The sequence below is a fragment of the Dasypus novemcinctus genome, chromosome 10, assembly GCF_030445035.2.
Source record: "Dasypus novemcinctus isolate mDasNov1 chromosome 10, mDasNov1.1.hap2, whole genome shotgun sequence".
NCBI lineage: Eukaryota > Metazoa > Chordata > Mammalia > Cingulata > Dasypodidae > Dasypus > Dasypus novemcinctus.
The window spans coordinates 28,554,102-28,569,642 of NC_080682.1; the positions used below are offsets into that span (position 1 = coordinate 28,554,102).

At 36.0% G+C, this 15,541-nt stretch overlaps 1 protein-coding gene across 1 annotated transcript in view; it reads left to right on the plus strand.

Moving 5' to 3' along the window:
• Positions 1-7,047: 7,047 nt before the first annotated feature.
• LOC101431672 (regulatory solute carrier protein family 1 member 1-like) overlaps positions 7,048-15,541 on the plus strand; it is a 79,301-nt gene continuing 70,807 nt past the window's right edge. The window contains 1 exon segment of the mRNA XM_071218340.1: positions 7,048-7,204. Coding sequence (XP_071074441.1) covers positions 7,048-7,204 — 157 coding nt within the window.

The window sequence follows — 15,541 nt, forward strand, 5'->3', positions numbered from 1 at the left end:
AATCACATAGGACCCAGTGATGAGGGTGTGACAGAGTCTCGTGGACATAACAACTTGGTAATGAAGAGGCTGGCAAATAGCTACATAACGGTCATAGGCCATTGAGGAGAGAAGGAAAAACTCAGTGATAGCCAAGAAGAAAAAGAAATACATCTGGGTGAAGCAGCCTATGAATGAAATATATTTGTTGGAAGTCAGTAAGTTCTCTAAGGTTTTAGGAATGATGGCAGTTGAGTAACCCAAGTCAAGCAGTGACAAGTGACTGAGGAAAAAATACATGGGGGTGTGAAGTTGGACATCTAGGTGAATTAAAAGTATCATCCCTGCATTCCCGAACAGGGCAGTCAGGTATATCAGGAGAAATAGGATAAAAAGTACCTCCGGATCTCTTCAGAGTCAGTCAATCCCATAAGGATGAAGTCAAGTACATCTGTGTTATTTCTACTTTCCAGCATTCAACTCTGTGAACTGTTGAGAAATCAAAGCAGATACTGAGCATGATGACCCCAGAACTGTTTTGTTCGTAAAAATGAACTGCCATTTCTTAAACTACTTTAGGTGATTGTAGAAATTCATGATAAGGTGGAGAATGCAAAAAATGTCTAAAAAAAATCTTAATTTGAATGCCAAAAATAAATTAGGTAGAAATTAACATTGAGATGTATTATAGTAGTAACTTTTATATATATTGCGTTAGTAAAATGAACACTGTACTTTTATAAATAGTTCCCTTCATTAACATCTATCTAGATTAAAATATTATACCATATTTTTAAAAATTGCATGCATTTATTAGATAAGAATAGGGCACAGGAAGTTAAGTAATTTACAGAGTCCCAACCATTAAGTATTGTTTGCTCTGTGATCTGATCAAAATTGGTTGAGGCAAGAGATCATGGTTATAGTACTATATTCCTACTTACATTTAATTTCAGAAAAAAAAAGTTCTAGCTATGTACTAAACAATGATAGAAAGTTTTAACACATCATTTATTTGCTTTTGCATCTAGTCTTATTTAGTACCGATTGCAGCTAAGAAATTAAAACCTTAGTTGTATTAATATTATGACCACACATTTATCAATTTTTTTATTGACTTTGTAATAATATTACATTAAAAATATATATGTGAGGTCCCATTCAACCCCCCCCATCCCCCCTCTCCCCCCCCCCCCCCAACAACACTCGTTCCCATCATCATGACACATCCATTGGATTTGGTAAGTACATCTTTGGGCACCTCTGCACCTCATAGACAATGGTCCACATCATGGCCCATACTCTCCTCCATTCCATCCAGTGGGCCCTGTGAGGATTTACAATGTCCGGTGATTACCTCTGAAGCATCATCCAGGGCAGCTCCATGTCCCAAAGACGCCTCCACCTCTCATCTCTTCCTGCCTTTCCCCATACCCATCGTCCACCATGTCCACTTTTCCCAATCCAATGCCACCTCTTCTCACATTTATTAATTTTAAGAAGATAAGGTTTTAATAGATTAGTCAAATTTCTTCAAAATATTTCAATTTTAATATATATACATTGCTTGATGACTCTGATTCCATTGATTGTATATTTCCATTTCACAAATCCTGTCTTTCTTAGATAAGATTTGCAAGATACGTATATATTTGTTTAGCATATCATTCTAATAATATCCCCATTTAAAAAAAATAAATGAAGCAATTTAACTTTGAGAGTAATACTTACAAGGAGTCAAAGTTGGTGGAAAACTTTCTTCAGCATCATCTGACTAGAAAATTTTCTATCACAAATTTTCTGCACAAATAAAATATGTAAATAATTTAAGAAGTCTGAATTTTCTGCAATTCAATAATTGTTTACTTTGAGATAACTTAAGTTTAATTTTTGAGTATTTATTTTTACATATGAGGTACAAAAATATCAACTTAAATATTTTTTCAGGTCCTGTTCAAATAGAAAGTTCACCTAGAAATTATTTCTCACAAGTATACCTACATTGAATCCAAACAGAGAATATTATCCATTACCTTTCACCCTGATAATTCCATGGCACCCTTTATATTGAGAATTGTTTGATAACGCAACATTTGGTTATCTCTGGGACCAATTTCCAAGGAAGTTTTCTTGGCGTGATGTCAAAGATGAAAGTTCAAGGACTAATGCATCCTTGTTAGTTTTGAAACAGAGTCCCACCTCCCACCCCCACTTTAGCAACCATGTATTATTGAGCATCATGTTTGGTACTCTTTTGTGATGATATATTTTGTGACTGGGTATAGACAAGTTATTACTAGAGAAATAGTTAATTAATCTCTGACTGAAAGTGAGCTCTTAAACCACCAAGGATAGAATAGAATATTTTTCACAATGTGACACTACATTGGACTAATAATAGTTCATTACACAGATTATTTTACCAAATAATGCATAGAAGAGAGTGAAAATAGTTTGTGTCATTATTCTTTAAATATATTTCCTGTGAGTATTCCCTTTCAGCCATATAAAGATTAATTATATGTGTACTTATGAGTTTATATAATTTTTTTTACAATGAATAATTTTCAGTAATATTCTGATTTTATTATTAAATAATTAAAATAAACTGATACCTATATTATAATAGAGTTTAGTAAAACCTACAATTTCATATATTTTGTATTGACTGGAGCAGCGTAACTAAGTTTTTTCTAGGGGTGTGCACCAGCCGATAAATAGACATTTTTGAGGTATCACAAGGAAAACATGGTATAATTTTCCAGGCAGGTTTGGAAGTATAAACTAATTCACCACCACAGCACATATACTGTTATATTCAACCACAATATTTGTTAACTTTGTTTTATTGTTTAGTGTATTGGCTTTTATTATATTAAAAAATACACAAGTTTTATGAACATTGTTGCAACAGTACAAATGTACTACTGTGTTGAATAAGTTGACACTCCCAAACCTGACTGGAAAAATTCCACCATATCTTCCTTGTGATACCTCAAAAATGCCTGTTCATCAGCTAGTGCACAGTCTTAGAAAGAAGTTTGTAAAACTTGTTTTATTATTTAGTGTATTGACTTTTATTATATTGAAAAAAACATGAGAGAAGAAACAGAAATGAGAAAAGGTTTTGATTTTCTGGTCAAAAGCTTACTTCCTCTATATACAACCAGGTGAAATGCATTCTTCTGAATCTTTCATTAATTAATGATAATGAAGTTAATTTCCATGTAAATTTAGAACAACTACAAGAAAACCTGTTTATACCACAGAGTTTATAGAGAATTTGATGGTACCAATCAAAGAATTAGAAAGTAATATATTACCTATTTAGTGAAATATTAATATACAATTCTCCAATTCATCAAAAATTCAGTGATACTGAGAAGAGCCTGTTTGGAGATTAAAAGGACAGCATTAATTTATTTCAGAATATGTGACCTTGGGTTTAATATTTTCCATGTCAGTGTCACCACGATAGAATGCATATACCTTGCAAAATCACCATAAGGCAATTTTCCTTCCTAGGATTGAAATCAATTTTTATAGTCATTTAGTGGACTTTAAAATAATATTGTGTTAAAACAGGGGTTCTTAGCCTGTTTCGTCCCATGGACCCTATTTCCAGTCAGGTGAAAAGCACGGACCTCTTTTCAGAATGTAGGGGCAGATATTTATGATATTCAACCTGCATTGGGTCTAACAACTATCATAATTTCGAAGTATGGATGAGCATAAGTGATTTTTCAAGATATTCAACAGTTGTAATGTGATATGAAATAAATACTATTGTAAATGGCTGCATACATCCATAACTGAAGGAAATGCTAGATAAAGATAATAAATTGATTTTTTTTTCATGTCACTCTCACAGGCCCCCTGAAAACTTGCAACAGACCCCTGTGTTAAAGAAAGAATAATTTATAAAACTTTCATGACTAATCTCTTTTCCTTAATTTTAATTTTTTGGACTCTAATATATCATCTCCATTAGTAAAATGTTTTTGACAGAAGATTAAGACTAAGAAACAGAGAGGAAATTTGACCTATTTGCCATACATTTCAAAAATTAGAAATTTTCCCTGACAATTATTCAATATAATTATTATTTCAAAAAAATGTATTCCTGTTTTTAAGTCTCTCAATATTTAGTGTGATTTGAAGCTCTATCAACAAATTCACAGTTTTCTGGAAAATTGGCTTTCTTGTTATTTAATACATTCAGTCACATCTCTGGAATACTGAAGTCTACTTTTTCTGATAGTACTAGATTGCATAGTAGTATTTATATGCTTTTTTTTTTTTTTTACAGGAACAAATATATACCTTCTCTTACTATTAATCTATTTTTTATACATACCCTCCAGTTAATAGACTCGTTTAAAAGGCCTTTAACTGTAGTGTGTAAGCCACTTAAACTTAAAATCATTATGAGCTATTTTAATTTTATACCATATAATTTTGAAATTTTGATTCTTCCCTCTTGGCTTCTTTTTTGTTAATTTCACATTTAATATTAAATTTTATTCCCCCTTTTGGATTTTTTAACCATATTTCCTTGCATTATATGGTTACTCTTTTCACTGGGAATAAAATTTGCATCCTTAAGTTATTTTATTGCTGCTCATAAGGAAGTCATTCATTTACCTCAAGATATTTCCAAATTGCCTTTGTTATTTCTTCTTTGGCCAATTGTTTGTTGATGAGTGTACTTTTAAAATTTCCTCTTATCAGTGTTTTTTTTCAAGTTTCAATCTGTTCTTGATTTCTAGCATCATTTCTGTGTTGTCAAAGAAGATTCTTGTAACATTTCAATGTTGCTAAATTTCTTCTTTTGTGACCTAGTATATTGTTTATTTTGGAGAATAACCCATGTTCACTAGAGAAGAATGTTTATTCTGCTCTGTGTGTGGAGTCTTCTATATAATTCTACTCACTCTAGGTTGCTGACAGTATTTCTCAGATCTTCCATTTCCTTGTAAGTCTTCTATGTATATGTTCTATCACTTATTGGATGATGCATATTGAATTTTGTTAGATCACAGATCCGTCAGTTTTTCCTTTCAAAAGTCTCAATATTTGTAATGTTATTGTGGATTTCTGCTGATTTAGCAGATATATATTTATAATTGTCTTGTCTTCTTATTGTATTGACCACTTCATCAATATCTGGTATGCTGAGGTGGGGCAAGATGGTGTCTGAGTGAGAGCACCTTATATTCTCTCCTGCAAAGAAGCTGAGTAGGGTTAGAATCCTGCTGGACCAGGCTATTTCGGGTGTTTGCAGGGCAGGAGGTGTCTGGATGTCGATTTAGTGGGACGGTGACAGAGGAGATTCTTGTAAGAGAATTTTGGGTCTCTTTCGCAGAGGTCGGGGCTGTGCGCGGGACCCTTCCCCCTGAGGCTGGTGGCCCAGCAGTGGTGATTCCAGGAGGCTTTGCTATGATAGGGAGTTCCCAAGTCCTGAGCGGGCTGTTTCAGGGGCTTGCAGGGTGTGAGGTGTCTGGAAGTTGATTTGGTGAGACAGTGACAGAGGAGATTCTTGCAAGAGGTGGAACTTTTGGTTTCTGACATGGAGGTCAAAAGTTCTAGGAGGAACCCTTCCACCTAGGGCTGACGGTCCATCTGTGGCAGTCTCTGAGCTCTTTGTAGTTCAGCGACACCCCCAGCAGGTTGTTTTGGGGGCTTGCAAGGCAGGAGGTATCTGCATGTCGATTTGGTGAGACAGTGACCGAAGAGATATTTGTGAGAGGTGGAATTTTGGGTTTCTGACACAGAGGTCAGAGTTTGTGGGTGGGACCCCTATCCCAAGGGCTGGTGCCCAGCTGCAGGGATCCCTGAAGGCTGTGTTGCACTGCAGTCCTCCCAGACCCCATGTTAACTGGATGCATGGTTCCCAGGTCTGTGTCCCCTAAACCCTGGTGACCTATGCTCCAGAGACTCATGCACCTTGAGTCTGCATTGTCACAGACTTCCCATCCCTGAATCCACCGCACCCAGAGGTCCATTTGAGGTCCTTGATTATCCTAGCCCTCAGCATTTGTGTTTGTGTGTGTGTGTCTTGTTGCTATATTGCTTTATCTCCTGATCTTTTCTCCCATTTTATCCCCAAAGCTCCTTTTTCATTTATTTAGGGTTTTTTCTCCTTTTCTTTTTCTTGCTTGTTCCCCTCCCTTTTCTTGCACACCCCCTTTTATTCTTCTCTTTTTTTTCTTTTCTCTCTTTTTCTTCTTATTTTATTTTATTTTATTTATATAATAGGTACTGCAGGGAGTGCTTCACATTTGCTGTATTTCCTCATCTTCCATTTCCTCTTTTCTGTGTGAATTGATTTTGGCCACATACACTATCCCCTTTCCCCCACATCTTGCTATCCTCCATCATCTACTGTCTCTCTTACATTCCACCTCCCTTTCTTTGGTCCTCAAATTGTCTAACTTTAATTTATAATACCTTTGTTCTGTTTTCTGTCTTTTATCCACTCTTGATATTATTGTCTTTCTTTTCTCTTCCCTCTCTCATGAAAACACTGGCTTTTTAATTCATACTATATTCCTTCCCATATTCACTTGACTATATCATTATAGGTACTCTACTTACTGCTATAACTCTACACAACTTACATGAGTCTAATATCCATTCTCCCAGATCTCACATTGTTGCTCTGTTAAAATTTATTACCAATACTACTTTGTACATTTTCTTTTCTTAATCATTTTGCTTTCCCTGACCCTAATATTTTCCTTCAAGGTGAACTCACCCAGCAACAAGAAAATAGAGTAAGAAGAACAAAGTGACACAGAGAAGATATAACACTTATGCAAAAACAACAACTAATTAATCACCAGGACTAGACAAAGAAGCTAAGGAACTGATTAAACCCATCAAGATAAAATGATGACCAGACAGCAACAAAAAACTACAAAACAAACCAATAATCAGGAAAACAAGGCTGAATCCAATGAACAAACTAAAAACCAGGAAGGGGAGCAGAACATTGGACAAGAAATTAAAGACCTCAAGACATATATTAGAGACCTACTTAATGAAGTAAAGGAAGAGATTAACGATATGAGGAAAACACTTGGAGAGGAAATTGCAGACATACGCAAAAAGATAAAAGAAATGATGGTGAAGAACATCACAGTTAAAGAAATCAAACATACACTCTCAGCAAATAGCAGCAGATTAGAAGAGGTAGAGGAGAGAATTAATGATGTGGAAAACAGTACATCTGAAATCAAACAGTAGAACTGATCGATAAAAAAATAGAAAAAAATCCAGCTAGGACTTAGGAACCTGAATGACAATGCAAAATGCACAAACATACGTATTATAGGTATCCCAGAAGGAGAAGAGAAGGGAAAGGGGACAGAAGGCATGTTGGAGGAAATAATGGCTGAAAACTTCCCAAATCTACTGAGAGAGATGGATGTACATGTCCAGGAAGCACAACACACCACAAACACCATAAATACCAACAGTCCCATTCTAAGACATATACTTGTCAACCTATCCAATGCTCTAGACAAAGAAAAAATTCTAAAAGCAGCAAGAGAAAAGAAAACAATCACATACAAGAGAGGCTCCATAAGATTAAGTGCTGATTTCTCATCTGAAACCATGGAGGCAAGAAGGGAGTGGTATGATAGAGTCAAGGTACTAAAAGAAAAAAATTCTAACCAAGAATACTCTACCCAGCTAAACTAGCATTCAAAAATGATGGAGAGTTCAAAATATTCACAGATAAACAGAAATTGAAAGAGTATCCCAACAAGAACCCTGCACTTCAAGAAATACTAAAGGGATTTCTGCAGGAAGAAGGGAAATAACAGGAGAGGCAGAGTTGGAGGAGAGTGTAAAAGCAACAAAAAAGACAAAAAGAGAAGGAAAAAAACAAACAAAATGTGACAAATACAAGTCCAATCAAAATATGGCTAACATAAATAATTCCTTGAAAGTAATAACACTGAATGTCAATGGATTAAACTCACCTATCGAAAGATTCAGACTTGGAGATTGGATAAGGAAATATGAACCATCTATATGCAGTCTACAAGAAACACATCTTAGACCCAGGGATTCATGGAGGTTGAAAGTGAATGTTTGGAAAACAATCTTACAAGCAAACAATAACCAAAAAAAAGGCAGGAGTAGCTATATTAATATCAGACAAAATAGACTTTAAATGTGAAAAAATTGTGAGGGACAAAGAAGGATACTACATATTAGTGAAAGGGACAATCTCTCAAGAAGAATGAACAATCATAAATATTTATGCTCCTAACAAGGCCACCTCCAAATATGTGAGGCAAACACTGGAAAAACTAAGTGAAAGAATCAATGCCTCTACAATTATAGTGTGAGAATTTAGTACACCACTATCAAGTTTGGAAAGAACATCTCAAAAGAGAATCACTAAAGAAACAAAAAATTTGAACAGTATATTACAGGAGCTGGATCTAATAGACATATACAGATCATTACACCTGAATACAGCAGGATATACATTTTTCTCAAGTGCACATGGATCATTCTCCAAGATAGACCATATGCTAGGAAACAAAGAAAGGCTCAATGAATTCAGAAAGATCAAAATCATACAAAATAATATCTCTGACCACAGTGGAGTGAAGCTGGAAATCTGCAAAGCCTAGAGGCCCAGATTTCACACCAAGATAAGGAAATTAAACAGCACACTCTTAGGAAAATAGTGGGTCAAAGAGGAAATCTCAAAAGAAATTAATAACTACCTTGAAACTAATGAAAATGATAACACAACATACCAAAATTTATGGGATGCAGCAAAAGCAGTACTGAGAGGGAAATTTATAGCCATAAATTCATACCTCAAAAAAGAAGAAAGAGCAAAAATTGAAGAACTAGCTGCACATTTGGAGGAGTTAGTAAAAAAACAACAATGGAACCCCACAGGAAGAAGAAAGAAAGAAGTAACAAAGATAAGAACAGAACTAAATGAAATAGAAAATGAGAAAGCACTTGAAAAGATAAATAAAACCAAGAGCTGGTTCTTTGAGAAGATCTATAAAATTGACAAACCCTTATATAGACTAAAAAGAAAAAAAGAGAGAAGATACAACTACAAAAATAAGAAATGAGAAAGGAGATATCCCACTGATCCCACAGAAGTAAAGACTATCATAAGAGGATAATTTGAAAAATGATATTCCAACAAAAATGACAATTCAGAGGAAATGGACAAATTCCTAGAAACACATAAGCAGCCTATATTGATGAGAGAAGAAATTGATGATCTCAACAAATGAATCACAAGTAAAGAGATAGAATCAGTCATTACAAACCTCCCAAATAAGAAGAGCCAAGGGTGAGATGGATTCATAGGTGAATTCGACAAAACATTCCGGAAAGAACTAACACCAATCCTGCTGAAACTCTTCCAAAAAATCAAAACAGAAAGAACATTACCTAACTCATTCTATGATGCCAACATTACCCTAGTACCAAAGCCAAACAAAGACACCAAAAGAAAGGAAATTTACAGACCAATTTCTCTAATGAAACTAGACACAAAAATCCTCAAAAAAATACTTGCTAACCATATTCAACAACACATTAAATGAATTGTACACTATGACCAAGGGGATTCATTCCAGGTATGCAAGGATGATTCAACATAAGAAAATCAAACAATGTAATACACTATATAAGCAGATTGAAGGAAAAAAAATCACATGATTATATCTACAGATGCAGAGAAAGCTTTTGACAAAATACAGCACATTTTCTTGATAAAAACACTGCAAAAGATTGGAATACAAGGAAATTTTCTGAACATGATAAAGCGTATATATGAAAAACCCACAGCCAACATCATTTACAATGGTGAAATCCTAAAATCCTTCCCTCTAAGATCAGGAACAAGACAAGAATGCCCACTCTCTCCCCTTCCATTTAACATTGTCTTAGAAGTATTTGCTCAAGCACTGACACAAAAACCAGATATAAAAGGCATTCAAATTGGAAAGGTAGAAGTCAAAATTTCATTATTTGTAGATGACATGATCCTGTACATACAAAACCCTGAGAGATCTACAACAAAGCTTCTAGAACTCATAAATAAGTTTAGTAAAGTCACAGGTTATAAGATCAATGCACAAAAATCAGTAGCATTTCTGTACACCAATAATGAGGAAGCTCAGGAGGAAATCAAGAAACAAATACCATTTACAATAGTCAATAAAAAAATCAAATACCTAGGAATAAATTTAACTAAAGATGTAAAAAACTTATACACAGAGAACTACACAAGACTGTTCAAGGAAAATGAAGAAGACCTAAATAAATGGAAGAATATTCCCTGTTCATGGATAGGAAGACTAAATATTATTGAGATGTCTATCTTACCAAAACTGATCTACACATTCAATGCAATCCCAATAAAAATCAACACAGCATTCTTTAAGGAATTAGAAAAACTAGCTATGAAATTTATTTGGAAAGGAAAGAGGCCCTGAATAGCCAAGACATATTGAAAAAGAAAAATGGAATTGGAGGAATCACACTACCTGACTTCAAAGCATACTACAAAGCTACAGTAGTGAAAACAGCATAGAATTGGCCCAAGGAGAGACACACAGACCAATGGAACAGAATTGAGAGTTCTGATATAGATCCTCATATATATATATACATATATTATACTATAAAACCATCAAAACCTCTCAACTGGGAGAGAATGGCCTATTCAACAAATGGTGCCTGGAGAACTGGATATCCATATGTAAAAGATTGAAAGAGGATTACCATCTCACACCTTATACAAAAATCAACTCAAGATGAATCAGAGACCTAAATATAAGAGCCAAGACCATGAAGACTTTGGAAAGCAGTGTAGGGAAGCCTATACAAGACCTTGTAATAGGAAATGGCTTCATGAACTTCACACCAAAAGCATGAGCAGCAAAAGAACAAATAGATAAGTGGGACCTCCTCAAAATTAAAGCCGTCTGTACCTCAAAGGAATTTGTCAAGAAAGTGAAGAGAGAGTCTACACAATGGGAGAAAATATTTGGTAACCATGTATCAGATAGGAGACATAAATCTGCTTATAAAAAGAACTCCTATATCTTGAAAACAAAAAGATAAACAACCCATTTGAAAAATGGGAAAAAGATTTAAACAGACACTTCTCCAAAGAAGAAATACAAATGGCTAAAAAGCACATGAAATAATGCTCCAAATCTCTAGCTGTCAGGGAAATGCAAATCCAAGCTACATTGAGATACCATCTTACTCCCATAAGATTAGCAGCTATGAAAAAAAACAGAGGACTACAAATGCTGGAGAGGATGTGGAGGAATGGGAACTCTCATCCTCTGCTGGTGGGAATGCAGAAGGTTCCAACCATTTTGGAGGACAGTTTGGTGGTTTCTCAAAAAACTAACCATAGATTTGCCATATGACCCAGCAATTCCACTGCTGGGTATATACCCAGCAGAACTGAAAACAAGGACACAAACAAATATATGTACACCAATGTTCATAGTAGCATTGTTCACTATTGCCAAAAGCTGGAATCAACCCAAACACCCATCAACAGATGAATGGATAAATAAAATGTGGCATATACATACAATGGACTACTACTCGGCTTTAAGAACAAATACACTACAAACACACGTGATAACCTGGATGAATCTTGAGAACCTTATGTTGAGTGAAGCAACCCAGGCATTGAAGGACAAATACTACATGACCTCAATGATATGAAATAAGTAAACCAAGCTGCCTCAGAGAGCTGGAAACTGGAAGATAGGCTTACAAGAAATCGGGGGATAGAGGAAGGTTGTAAGTTGACACCTACATGGGTGAAATCTGTGATAAGCAGGACATAAATATTTGTACAAGGAAGGGATAAAATGGGGGAATAAGGTTACCTTTGGGTGGGGCTTTGTGGGCTTGAGGGAGGCTAGGGATGAGAGGATGGGTAATATTGCCCAAGAAATTGGGGGAGGGTGGGGCAACATATGAACATAGGAGATTGTCAGGTATTTGGTTGAGAGTATAATGCTGAGAAAACCTTTTCAAAAATATAATAAGGAAAGTTACCTCTTTAAGATGCTTAAAGGGGATAATCTGACCCAGGATAGTCTCCTAGGGAATATGTGAATGCTCATTTTGCCATAGTGGGTTATATCATTGGATAGAGACCCATATAATGAGAGTGAAGGTATACCCACATCCTGGGGAGGACCGATGCCATCAAATAGAGGGAACTGTATCTCTCAAGAGAAATGGTGGCACCCAGTGAATTAGGGCAGTTGAGCATGTCAAGCCCTCAACACTGTTGCAAGTATCTCTGAACATGGCCCTTCAAGCCATGAAGATTGACTGTCACTGTGGGTCCTAAGGGAAGGGGGAAAAAGGTATTGAATAGATGGAACCAATGTAACTGTGTGGGCAATAGAAGTGTTCCAAGAGTATGCAAGGATGGATATAAGACATGTAAAATTACACCAAAAATATATAGGGGCTGATAGGGTAAAATGTAAATCATAATGTAAAACATAAGATAACTAAAAATTTAGAAAATTGTTTAGTCTAAAATATAAAACACAATGTAAACACAAATGTTACCTTATTTGAAAGCTATTGTCTCAATATCTGTACATCGGTCTCAGTAAGTATGGTATGAATATGTAAAAAGATTATTGCTGTGGAAGGGAAAAGGTTTTATGTTGGATATGTGGAGTACTGTATATTGTATATATGAATTACTATGATCTAAAACTCTTGTGAAGATAAGCTTAATAATTAGAAAAAAGAAAAGAAAAGATAGGACTTAGACAGTGAGGAAAAGACGGAAATAGTTGCCTTGCCAATTTGCATACAGGGCAACACTTATTGCAGTGATGGAAGGCAAAATATCAAAAACAAAGCTCTTGCATTTTTTAATTTTTTGATACCCCAATTTATTTTTACCATAATTTTTCCAAATTAATATGTATTCTATATCTAACCTTTAAACTCATTGCTATATTCCATTTTACTATTAAGGGAACCTGGCAATATATTGGGCTTCACTTTTCAGGAAGTTTTGGATCACAGAGAGGTTTAACAATGGCAGGGGAGGAATACTGGTATGGAATGTTATTGACAGGGGATGCATGGTTGGCAGGGAGTTCTACAGGGCATATATCCAGGGTACATAAAAATGTTTGGATATTTTCATAGTGGCTACAATTAAAAACAACAACTGAAGGAGTGCTGAGTTCCTAGCCAGGGGATCTCTATCACAGTCCTAAAGGAACAGCAATGATCCTGCAAGTGCAACAGCAAAGGCCAAAAAAGAAGGAAGGTCCAACAATGAGCCCTTGATACTAATGACTATGCTTGTGAGCCTGTGCACCTGAAATAAGAACAAGGCCTAGAACTGCAACTTGCCTAAAGTTACCTCCTGAGACGGCTTGTGTTGCTCAAATATGGCCTGTCTTGAAGCCAAACTCAGCATGTAAATGTGTTGCCTTCCCCCCAGCATGGGACATGACTCCCGAGGGTGAGCCTCTCTGGTGCCGAGGAATTACTACCAAATACAAGCTGATGATGTAACTAGAAAAGGACCTTGAATAAAAGGGTCAACTTGGACCAGCAGAATATCTCAGTCTACATATAATATCAGGAATTAAAAATACTTTTTGACCTGAATCAAAGGGGAAATGGAAAGGACAAATGAGTTTATATGGCTATGCGTCTCCAAAAAAGAGCTGGGAGCTTATTTGAGGGGTTGCCCTTATGCATACCTGAGCAGAGTCCCAGAGACAGACAAAGTAGATACAACCCTGGGTATTGGTTCTTCTCAGAGCTACAGAGACCCACAGGTTCTATGGTCATGACAGAAGGACTTCAGTGCCATGTCAGTTGGCCCTTCTTTGGAGTTTGTGTTTCTGTGTGGTGGAGCTGGACTCAGATGTGATCTTTTTTCACAAGCCTGTCCTGTTACTTTTACCAGAACAGTAGTTGGTGCTGGGGTTTAATAAATACCCAGGGGATCTGAATCTCTGGACTGACCATATGATAGCCAGTCTCTGAGCCTCAACAGACTTCAGCTCCTACACTCTGGCTTGGTGGACTTACACCACTCAGCTAACTTGGAGTTGAAGAAGGTCAACCACCACACCATGGAGCAAGCCTACAACTGAAAGCAGGAGGATTGCATCCAGCATACATGTGGAATCTAAGCCCCCTCTTGATATAGATGTGGAGTGGACACAACCAATCCAAGTCCACAGGATGGAGGAATTGAGTATGGATTAGAGTGGACTTACTGATATTCTATTCATGAACTATTGTGATTAGTATTCGAAGAAAATGTGGCATTGGTGTGGAGAAAGTGGCCATGGTGCCTGTTGGGTGTGGGGAATGGGAGGAAGAGATGAGATGTGGAGGCATTTTTGGGACTTGGAGTTGTCCTGGGTGGTGCTGCAGGGACAGTTACCGGACATTGTATGTCCTCCCATGGCCCACTGGATGAAACGTGGGAGAGTGTGGGCTATGATGTGGACCATTGACCATGAGGTACAGCATTGCTCAAAGATGTATTCACCAAATGCAATGAATGTCTCATGATGATGGAGGAGGTTGTTGCTATGGGGTTAGGAATGGGGTGAGAGGGGTGGGGAGTATATGGGGACCTCATATTTTTTTAATGTAATATTAAAATATTAAATAAATTAATTTAATATTAAATTAATATTAAAATAATAAATAAAGACAAAAATAAAAGAAATATCTGGTGTGCTGTGTTCTCATTTGTCCCTTTTGACAGTTTTGGAATTGAAGAACTTTTTAGCTTATATGAGTATGACTACAACAGCTTACTTTTGCATACTATTTGCATGAAACATTTTGTCCATCCATTCACTTACAACCCACTTGTGTCTTTAAGTTAAGTCTATTGTGAAAAAGTATAAAGTTTTAACCACTGTTCAATATCTTTCTTGAGATGGAGCATGTGTCCATTTCCATTTAAAGTTGTTGTAAATAATGCAGAAAGTTCTAGTGCAATTTTTTCCATTTGACCTTTGTTAGTTTTGTGTATTTTTCTTAACACTTATGAGATGTCATCAGACATTACCACTGACTGTGGTCTACTGTCCACACATGGTAGAGTGTTTCTCTACCTCTCCGCTGTTATTAATACATTACATCTTTGACATTGTTGCAAGAATACCACAGCACTGCTGTCAACTACAGTCCACAGAATACATCAATTGTGCTTTCCCATACCTCTCCACATTCTTACAACCTGGAAATAGTGATGTAAATGTGTTCTAGTTCATAGAAGGACATACTTGTATTTGTACTATTACCACAATTTTCATCCACTTCTTTGTTCACTATGTTATTCAGACACTAGATTATTTTCTAACTTTCTTTCAGTTGACATTTGCATCCCTATACTACCCTGTTCAACTACAATCACATTTATAAACCTACTTTGTTAGTTCTACTCACTATAATGTATCAGTGTAAACTCTATACACATGTCCACAGTTTTATAGTCAAGTTAACTAAAACTTCTACA